This window comes from Paralichthys olivaceus, chromosome 2 (assembly GCF_024713975.1).
Source record: "Paralichthys olivaceus isolate ysfri-2021 chromosome 2, ASM2471397v2, whole genome shotgun sequence".
Taxonomy (NCBI): Eukaryota; Metazoa; Chordata; class Actinopteri; order Pleuronectiformes; family Paralichthyidae; genus Paralichthys; species Paralichthys olivaceus.
The window spans coordinates 21,997,406-22,012,939 of NC_091094.1; the positions used below are offsets into that span (position 1 = coordinate 21,997,406).

At 41.5% G+C, this 15,534-nt stretch overlaps 1 protein-coding gene across 3 annotated transcripts in view; it reads right to left on the minus strand.

Moving 5' to 3' along the window:
• cdh4 (cadherin 4, type 1, R-cadherin (retinal)) overlaps positions 1 to 15,534 on the minus strand; it is a 194,093-nt gene that overhangs the window by 69,676 nt on the left and 108,883 nt on the right. For all 3 annotated transcript variants that reach the window (XR_011238831.1, XM_020086318.2, XM_020086319.2), the window contains exon 4: positions 3,387 to 3,613. Coding sequence is in view for 2 of the 3 variants with exons in the window: in XM_020086318.2 (XP_019941877.1) it covers positions 3,387 to 3,613 (227 nt within the window). In the remaining variant the exon portion in view is untranslated. The remainder of the gene's footprint in view (positions 1 to 3,386; positions 3,614 to 15,534) is intronic.

The window sequence follows — 15,534 nt, forward strand, 5'->3', positions numbered from 1 at the left end:
ATCCTTTTACCATTTTACCCTGTTAGACATTTGTTTTAGCCTTTGATATATTTATAGGACAGAAGCATTAAGCAGGAAAGAGGGAGAGAGAGCACTAACCTGCAGACTGTAGGGCAGCCTAAATTGTGGCCAACGAAGAATTATGACTTGGTCCGATGTGCTGATGCTAGCGTAACATGTATTGGCAATCATACATATAACCTTTACGTTTTAGCGTTAAAATATGAGCTCTGTGTTTTATCAATTAACAAAATTTCACACTGAAGGAGGAAAACAGGGACGGCTGCAGGGAAAAGAACCAACAAAGCAGACCCTGCTCCAAGAGATGTTTTAATACCAGCAATGAGAATGCCTCCAATGCAGCTGAGAATGCCAGTGTAGGCATCAACGATTACGCAAATCTTTACCGTTCTGATACCACGTCTTTAAAGTATATTAGTTTCCAGATATAACTGCAAATTTCTTATCTAAATACCTCTCCAAATCAACAGTTTCTCTGTACTGCCAATAGTGAGTACTGTTAATAGATCAGCAAAGAAGAAATTCTTTTCTGGTGGCTACAGCTAGATTAAGTGTCAGCAGTGTGGCAGTGTTTCACATTGGAAAGTTCTATAACTTAAACTGCACATGTAACATATGCAAGATTTCACTTTTGAGGGGTGGCACTAGTGTTACCAATTACAACGCTGGCAACAGGCCTTATAATGCACTGTATGGGATCGGTACTCAATAATGGCCAATACACAATGTCCACAAATCTGTGTCTGGGAAGGGAAAAGTGTATCAGAACATCTCTTTCTGCAGCTCTGTTTAGAGTAATTTTCTGCCTTCAATGTAAAATGAAGGGTAAGTTGAATTTGTATCAATATTCAGTTCTGGAGAGTACAAAATGTAAGAAAATAAATCAACAAAATAAGAAGTCTCCAATAAAACTGTAAGTCATACATAGTTAATGTCAGTATAACTAGTGATTTAATCAGTCTGTGGAGGCTGTCACAGAAAAATCCTTTATTTTATGTAGTAATAATACTTTTAATGTTGGCCTGTACAACATGCCACAAGCAACATATATATACAATGTATAAATTTAATCAATCACACAACCAAAGTGGGTTTTCACATATTTGGTATTTTAAATAGATGTTCAGTTATCTGTACAATTAATTCCAACAATTACATCCTTGATGACTCTGCTCTTAATGAAACAAGTATTTATTTTAATGTCTTCCTCAGGGAGTATCAGCAATTTTCCACTCAGGAGACTGGAACTGTAAATTCTGAGAGAAAAAACGATGACAAGAACATAGGAACACAGTGTTCTGGAAAAAATTGCATACTGTACTGTACGTGTAAAAGCTGGTTAAGAGGAAACACATTTATTTCTTGTTCGATTATTGAATCTCTCTTTCGACAATGTGGGGAACATAATTATACACCCAAACTAAATCACCTGGTCCTCGCAGACTCCGTCGGAGTGGAACATTAGCTCAATCAATGTCAATTATTTCCCAGTCTCCATTATTGCACTGCAAGGAGTGGGCAGAATTGTAATCCCTACACTGCAATTGTGTTAGCTACACAAGTCCTGTTTTTTTTGTCATGATTATAAATATGAGTGAACATTAAGCCCAGCGGTGTTCAACAAGTAGTGTAGGAAAGATGGTAATGGGTTTGTCCCTCAACAAAGTGCAGCCTGGTAGTGTAGTCACTAACAGTGGTTATATATATGCTACATTATACAGTTTGCACTGTGTAATTTTATAGCCTCTGTAAGCTAATAGAGCCTTGGTAGAGAAACAATGTCATGTCTCATATATGTCATATATTTCTTGTCTTGTAACATGCAAAGAAACGCCGCATCTTACAGTTATGCTGTACCCTTAATTGTGTTTTTTGAGTATAACAAAATTAAAAAACTATAGAAATACTAGTTTCATAACGCAACCCAGTGTTTCAAAACGTCTTGGACCTTAGACCTGCTTACATAGAATAGAGTCAGCCGTTTGGGGTGGCTCTATGTCATAACATGTAACATCTATAACGTGTCTCAGCCCCTCGCTCTCTGGCAGTTTTTGAATTTCCAGGGAGACAGAGTGAAAAGTGTCCTTACTGTAAATGTGAGAGGAAGGACTCTGACAATGCAGTGTTAAAATTCAGATAATTTTGCTTCATTACATTTCACCCACTTCAGATTTGATTTGTTTATTGAGGCTTGAAGCATGTCTAATCGGAAGAAAAAACTGAATTGGGGTTTAATAGCTGTGTGCTGAAGCCAAATCCAGTTTCAAACTCTTCTCATCAAATCTAAATCCTCTTTGAATAATTTCTTATCAATATAATTAGTTTTCACTTTCAACATTTACGAGAAAGAAAAGTTCAAAATAACAAAAGCATGGATCTGTGATCATCATTTGTTGGCTGATTAAGCAGAAACGGTTTAAATTGGCTGCCAAGTTTTTAAAATGTTTAATCCTGCAACTACAATCTGAAAATGAGATGATACAGCAGATGACCCCTAATGAAATGTTGATTAAATCTCACACACTAAAGTAACAGGTGTTACCTACGTACTACTAACTGATCCAAATACTGACGTCCTGATACAGAATTATTAAGTTGATCATAGTCAAATATTGATATAATATGCAGAACAGTCTCTGGAAACGGACGTGATGCAATAAGTAAGATGATCTGTAGCCAAGTGGCCATGCAGAGAGCAAATCGACCAGACAAAAGTAAAACACATTATTTTTCGCCATTGTGGAGTAAATACTAATTTGCTAAAGCCGACAGAAGGCTTTTATGCTGGTGTTTGTCATTTTAACCAGCAATCGGTGCTCACTAAAAATGAGATGCCTGCTGCTTTTATGTCTTCTACATTCCTCTTTGCTCACAAAAAAGGAGCAAGAACAATTGTGAGATTTGCCAGAGATCCAAAATTAACTATGGTAATCTAACAATAAATCACACTATCTACAATCTAGCAGTATAAAAACATTTCATTATATCGGCAAAACCTTACATAGCCTTACCAAAGCATCTCCCCCAGAATTTGGGGGGGTGCACGTACACAGATTTCGGGTGACAGGTACAAAAGAGTGAAAGCCAAGTTCTCGTGTGAGAGAGAGAACTGCATCGCTGCCACTTGCGGGTACGCTCACAACTGCAGCTGAAACGATGAGGTCTGACTGTGTGGACAGTAAAAACTGCTCGAGCATGCGGCCGGAAGTTTCTAGTGGTAGACACCCAGGTCATTTGAGTCATTTATGTAATGAAATGAAATTATCTGATATCTTATTATACTGGCAGTTAAATTATTGAGAAATAATTGCAGTCACTTTACCGCTGTGATGTAGTATTAATCAAGTTACGTCAAGTCTTATTACCTTTGTAAGTGGTAGAGAATGGGGGTGTCCAGCCAAGGCCAGCTTAACGGTGGTCTCCCAGATGTGTGGGTCATGGAGCCCCCGGGCCGTCACCATGAACTGGACGGGCTCTGACAGGTTGGCCACTTCCTGCTCTGCATACACCGCCCCGTCAGGTCTCACGCTGAAATTGGGGTCGCTGCTGACAAAGCCCACATCTCTGCTGCGCTGGCAGTCCTCAAACCTCACTGCAGAGACAGACAGAAAAAGGGCAGGGGGGGGTTAAAATCAGAGAGCAGCACAGTGAGATTTACTCCATGAGGTATTCGCAAATCCTTGACACATCTGGCAGGCTTAAGATTAACCCGCATCCATCAAGACGTATCTTGAAATATCTCATCCGCTCCGCTGTCAACTGTGATTCCCTGCTTTGACGTCTTTGGCAAAACAAACTACTTATCTGTTCCCGAACCAGAATACAAGCAAGGGTGGGGGGGGGGTGCTAATTCTTTCTAATATCATTCTTTTCCCAAACTAGACGGATAGCAATGTCAAAACAGAATTTTCCTTGGCTTCTCCAGGGAAAGCATGAGAAGAAGGTCTAAAGCATGTTAGGCTGACTGGGCCAATGGCGCTCTATGCTTTTCTGCCAAGCACATGGAGAACAGTCTTGAATGACATTTGGAAATGTCTGCTTGACTGAGACAAAAGAGAGAGAGGGGTGTTTGGAATCTCATGTTTGCATGTGCTCACACACAAGCTGCTATCCCTGATTCCAGAGTTAAGTCACACTAACATGTCTGTGTTAAAAGTGGAGGAGCGTGGTTTGGGGGACATGTGGTGTCTGATGTCTTTACACTAAAGGGTTTAGACACACACAATCAGAGAGAGAGAGAGAGAGAGAGAGAGAGAGAGAGTGAGATAGAGAGAGAGAGAGATGGTGTTAGGCTGCTGAGTGCATCAGTGCAGATTCTCCAGTGACAGCCGACATGAATGCACCATTACACCAAACAAAACAGACTCTCAGACACGATCATTTGGAAAATCCTTTCATCCCATTGCCAAATTTAATCAACACTCTATGAATCATTATCTCATGATTCACAGCCTGATGCAATGACATCACAACACACACACGCACACACCACCCCTTGTCTCCTTTTACCCCCGAGTTAAAATGCATGTGCTGTGATCTCATCTCTCAAACTCAGGCTGATGCCAACAAGACAAACTGATTTCATAAATCACAGAAGGAGCAAATCTCCTATTATGAGTGATGGCGGCATATTTTTTTTTTTCTCTCCCAAAAATCCAGCATGAACAATTCTGCACAGCAAGCTTTTTATCAAGCCATCTCTTTAATTCATCGCCCACTATCCTGTCAAAGGACGCTCCTAAACAACGGGCTAATAAAGAATTAGATCTCCTCAGCCATTGCAGCTTAGCATCACACAAATGAGGCCGCTTGTTTTCAACCTCTGAGTAATTGCATGCGTAATGGGATGGATGGTAAACACAGTTTTGACAATGTGCACATCTGTCTGCGTTGGCAAACACAATCCATATTTTCATTAGTAGAAAAAAAAAACACCACCCTGCGGAGGACGTCCTCATGTGAGTGATAAGCTTTGTGCAAAATTATGGTTCTTGCTTTTAGGATCATTTATCAAGGCGCGCGTGTGTGTGTGTGTGTTTGTGTGTGTGTGGGGGTAACATTAGGTTGTGACAGCATGACACAGACCTGCTTGAATTGTCCACAGATGAATTGTGATGGCAGGCATGTATTATGTAAATGACTTCAATTAGCTTGAACTGAGCGGGCTAATTGTTGTCACTTAGAGACAGCTCTCTTGTGGCGCAGCTGGAGAAACAAGGTGTGTGTGTGTGTTCCTGCCTCCGTACAAATACGTGTAGGAGTAAGTTCAAAGTACAGCCAGTTCGAAAATGTCTCTTTCTCACATCCATTAGCTTCGATGTTAATTCTGCAATAAAACCAGCAAGGTTTCTGTAGGACTGTCTGCTGCCTCGTGTGATGCGGAGCTGCCAGTTGGCATGGGAACTGACATGTGGTCTGCAAGGCACCGCTGCTGTGAGTCTTTGTGAGGGTACGGCTCTCTGTTAACCATTAGCACAAACAAGAGTCTGGGACCCTGACCTCGATTCTATTTAGTGCTGAGGTATTCATAAAGGCTCCGCTATTCATTAAAAATCCTGTTAACAAAGCACATTCAAATCAGGTGCTGGGATCTCATCTGACACGCTGCTAAATGGAGATGAAAGCAGAAGAAAGAGATGCTGGGACTAGATACTGAAAAAGAAACTATGTGCGTGTGTGTCTGAGAGACGGAGACGGTGGGATAAAAGAATGCAGCAGATAAGCAGCAGATACTGTGGTATGCAAAAAAAAGATATAGAGATATATCACAACATTTAGAAGACTAAACACTAATTAGAACAATTTTAACTGCCTTAAAAAACCCTGAGCTTTAAGACAAGGAAAGATAATGCACGAACAATGCTGTGAAGTTAATTCATGCTGTCACAAAATAGAAATAGAAACAGTGACACTGTTGATAACTAATCAGAGATTATTTCTTGTTATTGTTCTGCAGTGCATGTAATTTCTTTTGTCATCTTACGCTTGGCAAACTGCAGCATCCCTTTGTATGAAAAATTGATCTTGAAATTAATAAACAAGGATGAGGCTCCGGGGCATTTTCTGAGCTGACAGCCCTGAAGGTCAGTAAACCCACAGTCCTTCAACAATGTCATTATCAAGAAAATCACATCCATATTTTATCGCAGCTTCAATCAATGCCCCCACTGGACTTAATCTCCTGGTCAGTTTATCCTGCAACCTCACACATAGGCAGGACTGAGTTGTACATATTATTTCACAACCCGACACATCGTATAGCTTCTGCATTCATTTGTCAGTGCACATTTTCTTACAGACAGCATTTGTAGATGCTTGGATTCAATGATAAAGTTTGACACAGACACAAGGACATCAGACTCTGCTGCCAGACATCTACAGACAGCTGCACTCACCAGCCATCTTTTATTAATATTACTTATTTTTTATTTCAAAAACTCATGTCTAAACCACAGCGATGTTATGGCCTCTCCATAGACTCATTCAAAATTAGCTTCTTTCACCAAGTTTCTCACAGATTTAGAAAACGCAATGTCTGAGAGGAGATGTCATGATTTCCAGCCACGGCTTGACCTTGTGTGCCCATCATGCATCTCTCTGACAGGGAGGGAGTCACCATGTTCAATGATAGTAAAACCTTTTATCTATAGTGCACTGTTCAAATTTAAGGACAAAGTACTTTCCAAGTGAAAGGAGAGCGGCCCATGAAACCTCTTTATATCCATTTGTACAAAATCACCATGTACAATACTGTCATACATAAAAAAAGGATCAAATATGAGAGGTTTGGCTAAAAAATGTAAATAAATAAACAAATTCAATCTGTTTCAAGAACTTCTAATAAAGGACATATTAAGGTACAATGTAATTATAAAAGACAGTCTCATATGAAGTGAATATATTCAAATCTCATTCAAGTAAAGAAATAATTTGATAACAAGTAACATCGTGATTAATAAAGACAGAAAAAGTTAAATACACTTAATAAAACTAAGTAAAACACATAAGAATAGAAACAATCTTAAATAGAGACAAGACATTCTGAGGTGTAGGTCATCTAGTAGATGTGAGTCCTCAGACAGTGGACTCTGCAGATCTCACTCTGAGCCAGAGGCTGTTCCAGAGAAGAGGGGCCTCCGTTAGGTTGATGGGATAGCTACAAATTTTGATCTGCTAATTTTAGGGACCTGGTACAGAATTAAAAAAGTTTTTATTATATTCTGGGGCCAGGGTATGGATGGCCATGAAGGTGACTAATACAACTTTAAAATGAAATCTAATTGAATGGGGTGCTAAACCGAGGTGATGGATATCTCCTAGATTTAGTTAATAATCTGGCTGCACAGATCTGGATAAGTTGCAGTTGAGTGACTGAGTAGGAATTTAAGCAGATAAAAAGAGAGTTACATGCAGTTTTCCAGGCATTAAAAAATGAGCAGGTGTCTGATCTTAGAGATATTTCTTAATTGATAATAACAAGCTTGGGTTTAAAAGACTGTGCAGCCAAAAGCTCCCGTGTGTAAAAATATATGTAATGTTGTGCCTTACTGGTCATGAGGACAACCTATTGACTCAAAGTTCAATTTCCTTCTATATGGATGTCTGAATGTGTGTCCCTGTGCTTTAGCTTGATGCGGAAAATATCAGTATATTCAACCACCACTGTGAGTGTGTGTGTGTGTGTGTGCGTTTTATTCAGGCAATACTCATGTTGTATGGGCCATCAAATCTGTTTACACAATCAAATTATAGGGACTTGTCTTCCTTATGGGGACAAAAAGCAAGTCTCCATAATGTAAATCATGACATTTAAAGACGTGTTTTAATGTTAGGTTAAGTTTATGTTTAGGTTAACGGTAAGGCAAGTACCATGGTGAATTACTATGGTTAATGTAAGTCAATGTTATGTCCTCTATGCATTCTGTTCTTCTATTGTGTAGATATACAAAATGTGCGTATATTTGAGGCTCTGCCTATGTGTGTTCCTTGATAAGAATATCTGAGTGAATATGAGTGTGCATGCTCCTGTGTGTGTGTGTGTGTGTGTGTGTGTGTGTGTGTGTGTGTTGTATCTCTGTGTGCCAGAGTGTGTCCTGCCATCCACAGCGGTGCTTGGCAGACTGCTGAGGCTGGTGTCATTCTGCTCGGCTGCTCTTCTCTGGACTCATACGGCAGAGAACATGCTGTCCAACAGAGAGGCTACAGTGCAGCACAGAGGCAGCTACAACAGAGCGGGCAAGCAGCCGTGACCGCCGACCACCGAGTCCTCCACACACACACACACACTCACAGATGCACACACACAAACACTTATACACAGACACGCTTATGCTTTTTGTCTCATCCTGCTTGTAGATCCACAACAATACCCTGGAGGAGGCCAAAACAGCTCTTGTATGGAAATATTACATGGGCATAATGCAGATGGCAGGATGTAACTCTACACTATCTGCTTTGTGCATCCACATGGAGCCTGCCTCCCTCATCCCTCTGCATCCGCCCACGCCATGTTCACCTGTCGACCGTGCACACCTCCCCTCTCCTCCCCCTGTCACCGTCTTGTCCGCCTTCCCCATCTACTCTCGGGTCACCCGTTCTCAAGCGTCACAGCTCCTCCTTCTCCTTTTGTCCTTATTTCCTCCCTGTTTAACCCTCCCCATGCACCTGTCCTCATCTATCCTCCTCCTCCTAATCCCTGCAGACTGAGGCATTCTGTCCCCCATGCAAACTAGGACAGCCAGTCTGAGCCGACGGCCCAGCCAGATATAAAAATGGGCACCCTGAAGGGTCAGTTGTTACACCTGTTTAAGTGAGCTGAGAAAATGGCGACAAGAGGCACACAAAAGACATCACAACAAAGGTCAGGATCACGTCAGTTACGCTTTATTGCTGGAAGTGATTATGTGATTTAGCTGATGTTTTTATTTAGATGTGCTTTCATGTAACAACCTTTTTTACTATTCTAACAGAGGCCCTTCTTTTAAGATTCTTGCTTTTATTCTCCATTTCTCATCTTGTGTTCATCGCCTCTCCTCCTGATCTGATCTGTTTTAAAGAGTTACAAAATGCTTGGTTTCTGTGATTTGGAGGGTTTATAAATAAAGCTACGAAAGCTAAATATAGACCGCAAACAATCCGGAGCTAAATAGATTGGTGTGGGACATTAAATCTCCCACGCTGACACAGTTGTTCAAACATTTTTTAAGTTAAGTGTCAGTGAGGTAAACTTAGTGGAGCTGGTGAATAAATAAGACCGAGCACATGTATGGAGCTCCTTTTGTTTAAGTGCCATTCATCACACTTGTGGCACAGTGCTAAATAAACATCCCCTCTGGTGCCACGCTGCTTTCCTCAAGCCAACAGGAAAATCAACGCCACCCACTCAATTTGCAAATAACAGTATTTTTGCCAGGCTGAGGATGTTACAGACAGCAGCATGAAGCCCACTGACGAGTAAACATGCACCGCTCTGATACAGAACGTATGTAAGAGGCTGTGAAGTGTGCTGAAATATCTCATATCTATTTTGGACTGATATGTGCGCATGCAGCAATGTTTCTGTGTTTCTCTGGCTTCTCCACGTCATTACTCCCCCAGATTGCCCTACATTTTTTCATTAACAGTGATTGAGCAAAGAGCTAATACAGGATTATCATTTAAAGACAATGCAACAGCACCAGCCACTCTCTCTGTGTTTATTTTCCCAACATAAGTCGTGTTTTTCAGAGATCATATGAGGACCACAGCAGGAGATTGTCAAGGTCAGACAGTCAGAGCCACAGAACATTCAGGCCTGGGGTGGCGCCTTGGGTAGAACATGACAAGACATGATGTACATATTCCGCTGCGTAAATCACGTCTTTGCATACAGCACATCAACACTGCCCTTATCACCAAAAGATCCCTGATCTCATCTTCTTTCCAAGTTGACATCTTCGTCTGCGTCTTCAACGTGTATCACACCTTTTTCATCCCACTTCACCCAGTTGAATAAGCACTGGCATATAATAATATGACTTTTAATTGTGGGATTTGTTAAAATTCGGGTTATGTCCCACAAAAACTTTGTCTTATTATAAATGGCAGCAGTGGTTTAACTAAACAACATTAAGAATGAAATGCTGGGATGCTCAAGCATTTGTTTTTAAGTACTATGATAAGAGGTGTCACTTGCAATAGGCTGAATCCTTTTTCACAAACTACATCAAATGTGAAATGAGATACTGAAGATTAATTTGCAAACTAAAGGAATTAAATCCCACATGAAACAAGACCTAAGAGAAACAGTTTTCAGATTGGATGCCAAACACTAACAAGGACTCAGGCTCGTGAGTGTAATAATCCACTCTGCGTATAACCGTGAAAAAAAGGCGAGAGAGTAGACGGTCTTCACCTGACAGCGACATTGTAGCCAAAATCAAGATCGCTTCAAGGAGACATTTGAGCTTTAATGTTATTTTCACCTAGGAGAAGCAAAAGAGAAAAGTTTACACTTTACACAGAGGGTGGTGAAGTAGCTACAGCGGAATGGGCGGCTGGCAAGTAAAAGATGTAAAATCCATTTTCTGACATCTTCACTTATCATAACTATGAAGTGCAGCATCTTGTGAATCTGTAGTCAAACCTGAGGGCGCCCCATGCAGTACATCCGAAACCCTTGAAACTCCTCTGAAATCCAGCCCACTGTGCCCCCACAGGAATGCTTATAACTAATTCAATTTACATGCTGCTGTTTTTAAAACACTGCAGGTACAATGTGACTTTCCTAAAAAGGATTTTTTTTTTTTTGCCGCAGTCGGAAATGAATTTCTCTGCCTCTGCAGTTCTCTGTTTTAACAAAAGCCCACACAGTTCCCTCTGACAGCTCGCCCTCACAATGGGAAACCACTGCGACTCAAGTGTGTGTGTGTGTGTGTGTGTGTGTGTGTGTCGCTGTGTGTGCTCATGTATGCAAGGGAGCCAGAGCAAGAGAGATAAAGAGACATAGTGAGAGAGGAGAGGGATGTTGGAGGGGGAGTGTGTGACACAAGCTCTTTGCATATACAATTATTACAGCTGATGTATAAATGGGAATGGGTGTCATCGACTCTCTGTGCCCTCAGAACAGCGTATGCGTGTGCGTGGGAAGACAAGGTGCTGTCAAACTGCATTTGTGTGCGTCAGCACTCATGTTTCACTTTTTCAACACCACGCGCTTGTTATCTGGTGCCGCTGCACTTACTGTGCTGAATGGAAACTTGCCACATTGTTAGTGCTCTGTCAAGACATGTGGCCAAATTTTCCCACTGCCATCACACCTCTGTTTTCCCTCTCTCACCTCCCTTCCTCTTTACACTGCAGATGTTTGTAACCACACGAATTTCAATGGTTTATAAAAATGTCCCCGCAGATATTTGTTTGTCTGTGCACAACACATCACTCTCACGTCACTGCGTTACACTGTAGCCCCACTTTACAGCTTGAAGCTCAGTGTGATAATGTGCTGCTGCATTTGCTGTCCTGTGAGTTTTGGCCGGGGCACTTATTGGCGGAGCATTTGGGTTCTGCACATCCCCGGCCCTCGCTCTTATCTCTGCATTAGCCTGCTCTCATGGGTGCAGGCATGAGGAAGCTTGAGGAATGAGAAAGGGGAAAGTGGCAAGATAAAGAGGCAGAGAGGGAGCAAAGCAGAGCGGATGCAATTAAAAGACTGGGTCACAGATCGCAGTGCCAGGCGTCAGTGTGATTAATACACCACCATTCAGCCCAGGAGCTTTTCTCCCCTCTGTGAGGACGTGTGTAGTATAAGTGCTTGTGTGTGTGTTTTTTGTTTGTGAATTTGTTATCTTCTAAGTGTACCGCAGCTAGGGGGCACAAGTGGGTCTCGATGCGTGCTCTCCTCAGGTGATTCAGGATCAACTCTTTTTAAAGGCCCTGTGTGTAGAATTTAGCATCATCTTGCAGTGAGGTTGCAGATTACAACCAACTGACTCCCCTCGCCTCACCCCTTGCAGTCCAAGTGATGTATGTGATCACACACTTGTCTTCAGGTAACAAAAACGCATGAAAGGCCCCCTCTAGAGCCTGAGTTAGTCTTTTTGGCCACTGTAGAAACATGGCAGTTTTAAACCCCTTTTCCACTGGTCAGAAAACCCACTAACAGCTGTTTTTGTCTCTAATGGGAATGGATTTAATCAACATTCACCTCCGGGTCAAATGACTCCACAGGAAACACAGGTTTTTATTGCCTCTGACTCCAATTGGCTGTGAAGGAAACGAGACAGCCAGGTGAACACGCTAATGTGGCAAGACAGCGAGGTGAGAGAGTTTCTCATGACGCATCGGGAGGAAAAACTGAGAGGCAAACTCTTCTTCTAGAAATAGGAGAGTGTAAGTTGTTTGCAACCAGAGCTATTATTTTACCACACGCATTTCACAATGATCTAGAATTTCTCTGGTGTTGGGGCCTGAAATTACAGTAAAGGGACATCGGTGTCAAATACATAAAGTATTTTAAGCTCTTTGTGTCGGACTGACCATGTGTTCATACATGTCCCCTTTTTCTTGACCAATCAATGGACCGGACAACAGCCTGCATGATGTGTTAGACTTAGATTCATCTTTTTGAAAATGTTGGCTTCCTAAAATACTGTGTAAGAAATACGTTACCTTTTTTCTACGAGACACTTGACTGACTCAACTTTGCTAAGATTTTCTCCATATATTCTATTCAATATATTCTACATTGTTTTGAGCCTAGATTTGTGGAGTGGTTCAGATCCATTTCCAGAACAGAGGCACCATTTTTAGAAGGTTTACCTGCATTTAAACCGTGCATATACCCACTAAATTGTGTGAAGGAGGTATAATATGGCAGTTTATAGTTTCAGGTGATTATACTGTAATAAAAACATATTTAACCTTGCCAATACAGCCTCTGAAACCCTACACTGACTCTATCACATCCAGAGTGACCTGGACAAGCTCTATGACTGAAAGGATGTGTCTCTGTTATGTCTCTGAATATCCATGTTGAGAAACATTTGAAAACAAATCATGGATGTGGAGGAGCTCCTTCTCTGCTCGGAAAGAAACTTCCCAATAAAGGACGTCAAATGCAGTAGATTCTCTCAAATATTAGACTTCTGAGAAACAATGTGTCTTTGTCAACAATGCCTTTTCCCTTTAATATTACTGTTAAATATTTGATATTGTGTAGTATTTAAACACTATATAATAGTAATAATACCATGATAATACTGATAAATGTAGTCACTATAATTGTTTCATCTACAGTGGGAACATTTTTGTAAATGACCAAAACTTTTAAAGGAAGGGTAATTTTTTATTTCTTAAAAGATATTGTTTGAATTCCATGTGTACTTTGTAGTGAACTTGAATGAATATACCCACTGTCCCTGTTTTTTTCCTTGCCTGCCTTTTGGCTGACCGTCCCAGCAGCAGCCAGCCACTAATTTCAGACAACGCCAAGTCAGTGAAATCTGGCTCCTAATCAATATCCGCCCTCTGCAGAAAACTTGCATCATGTCAGCAACACCTCGAATCCCCCCCGATTTAACTGGTGGCCCTTCTCTGAACAGTAATGAAAATTGTTCCTTTAGAAACACAGCAAGCTAGCACAAACATATCAACCGATTCTTTCTTTTATTTCTTTCATCTGGCTCACACTCACTAGACCTTGCCTTCAAGGCTTTCCCTTCGATTTAGCGTGAGCAGTGAAGAAGCCACGCTTTATCACAGCAATGTCTTTTTTAAGGAGGTGAAGCGGGGAGACTGCCTCAAGGCTACACGCTGTCTGTTATCTCCCAGTACAATATAATAATTTCACATAGCCCAAAGCGAGGTGATGGGACATCAGCTGGGCCAAGTGACAAATGGGGGAATGTGAGTAAACTAGGGGCAAGGATCAAGGGACAAAAGGGGCTTCTGGGAAATATCTGTGACTCTCACTCAACCGTATAATGTCTGTAATCAAAACCCATTATACCCAAAGCAAGATTGTTCTTCTTTTTGTCGTTGAATCACATTACTCCATATTAAGCATATCGCACAACGTGGAGAACAAACTTCAGGTTTTATAAGTAAAAGTACAATTGAATCCCTCATTGTTTAAAATAACTGTCACACTTTTTTTTGTTACAGTAAGTGTTCTGGTGCAGAAATAACCTGAGTATAATGGTAGAGACGTTATAGCTGAGTGAGTAAATGAGTCCAGTTACAGTACATGAGGCAGTCCTCAGCCTGTGTCCAGTGTTTATGACTGCAGCCGGTTATATTTAGCCTGGCTTGATTACCCTGGGAAGTGGCCTTAATAAATACTTTAAACTAAAAACAGGCTTCCTCCCCCTACACCTCCCCCTGCTCCTCAGAGACACCAAAGACTCACTCACAAGGTAATCAGCTTTTAATTTTCTTCCCCTTCTCCTCTTCCGTTGTCTCATTTTATCTCTCTCCCTCTCAACTGTCACTCTCTATCACCCTCACTCACCGACTGAGCTGACCAGCAGTCCTTTCTTCTCGCTGTATTTTTTTTCTCCTCTCCATCCTTTTCCTCCGCTCCTTCTGTTATTTGCATAAAAGTGTTTGCATCCTTCCCTGGTGATTGTTTAGCCGCTGTGTTCAGCATCTTGATTTGAATTCCCCACAATTGCCCTAATTAGCATTACAAATATACACAGGAACTGAAATATCTGTTATGCCTGACAGGCTAATTTAGGCCGGAGAGAACGGCAATGCTGAATTTCTATGATATCACTTTGTATCAATAATGAGTCTCTTATCCGAGTCCAGTGGAACTACACTTTCATTACATTTATGTAAATCGATGAGCGGTTGTTGTTTTCTTTGACTGAATAAAATAGCACGTTGAGCCTCTGACAATGGAAACATATTGGACTTTCAATCCTGATAAAAGGTGTAATCACAACAAGAAACGCAGCTCTTATCTTCTCCCGCTCTCCCTCTCCCTCTCTCCTGCCCAGATCATGTCTTCTAAAGCCAATGATTAGACTTAAGACAGATCTCCTTCATTATCCGCTGCTCTCATCCATTTCTCTCTAATCCTGTCTCTACTCCAAAGCCCCCTGGGGCAAGCGATAGGCCGCGACCAGCTATTAGTCTCCAGGCTGCGAGACCAGGGACAACACTCATCCATATTTTCCCTAGGAGGAGATCAAGGCCATCTCAGAGGTCAGCTACACCGACTGCTATCACATACCCATGATTCACTGCGTCCTTTTCTTACTCTTTCTTTGGGTATCTACTTTCTGTTTAAGGAGTGATATTTGCTTTACCACTCATCTGATGAAAGAAGGGAAACTCTGAGACGGGAACATGTAGTGAAATCGATGTTGAAGTGATTGTTCAGTCAAATTCCTGCCATCTGAAACTATAAAGTAGTAGTAGTAGTAGTAGTAGGCTTTAGGCTTTAGGTCGGTTCCTCCAGAGGAGCTGAAACTGCAAAGTAGATGAGGTTCGTCTGAGGAGCACGGGTACATGGAGTTCAGGGACAAA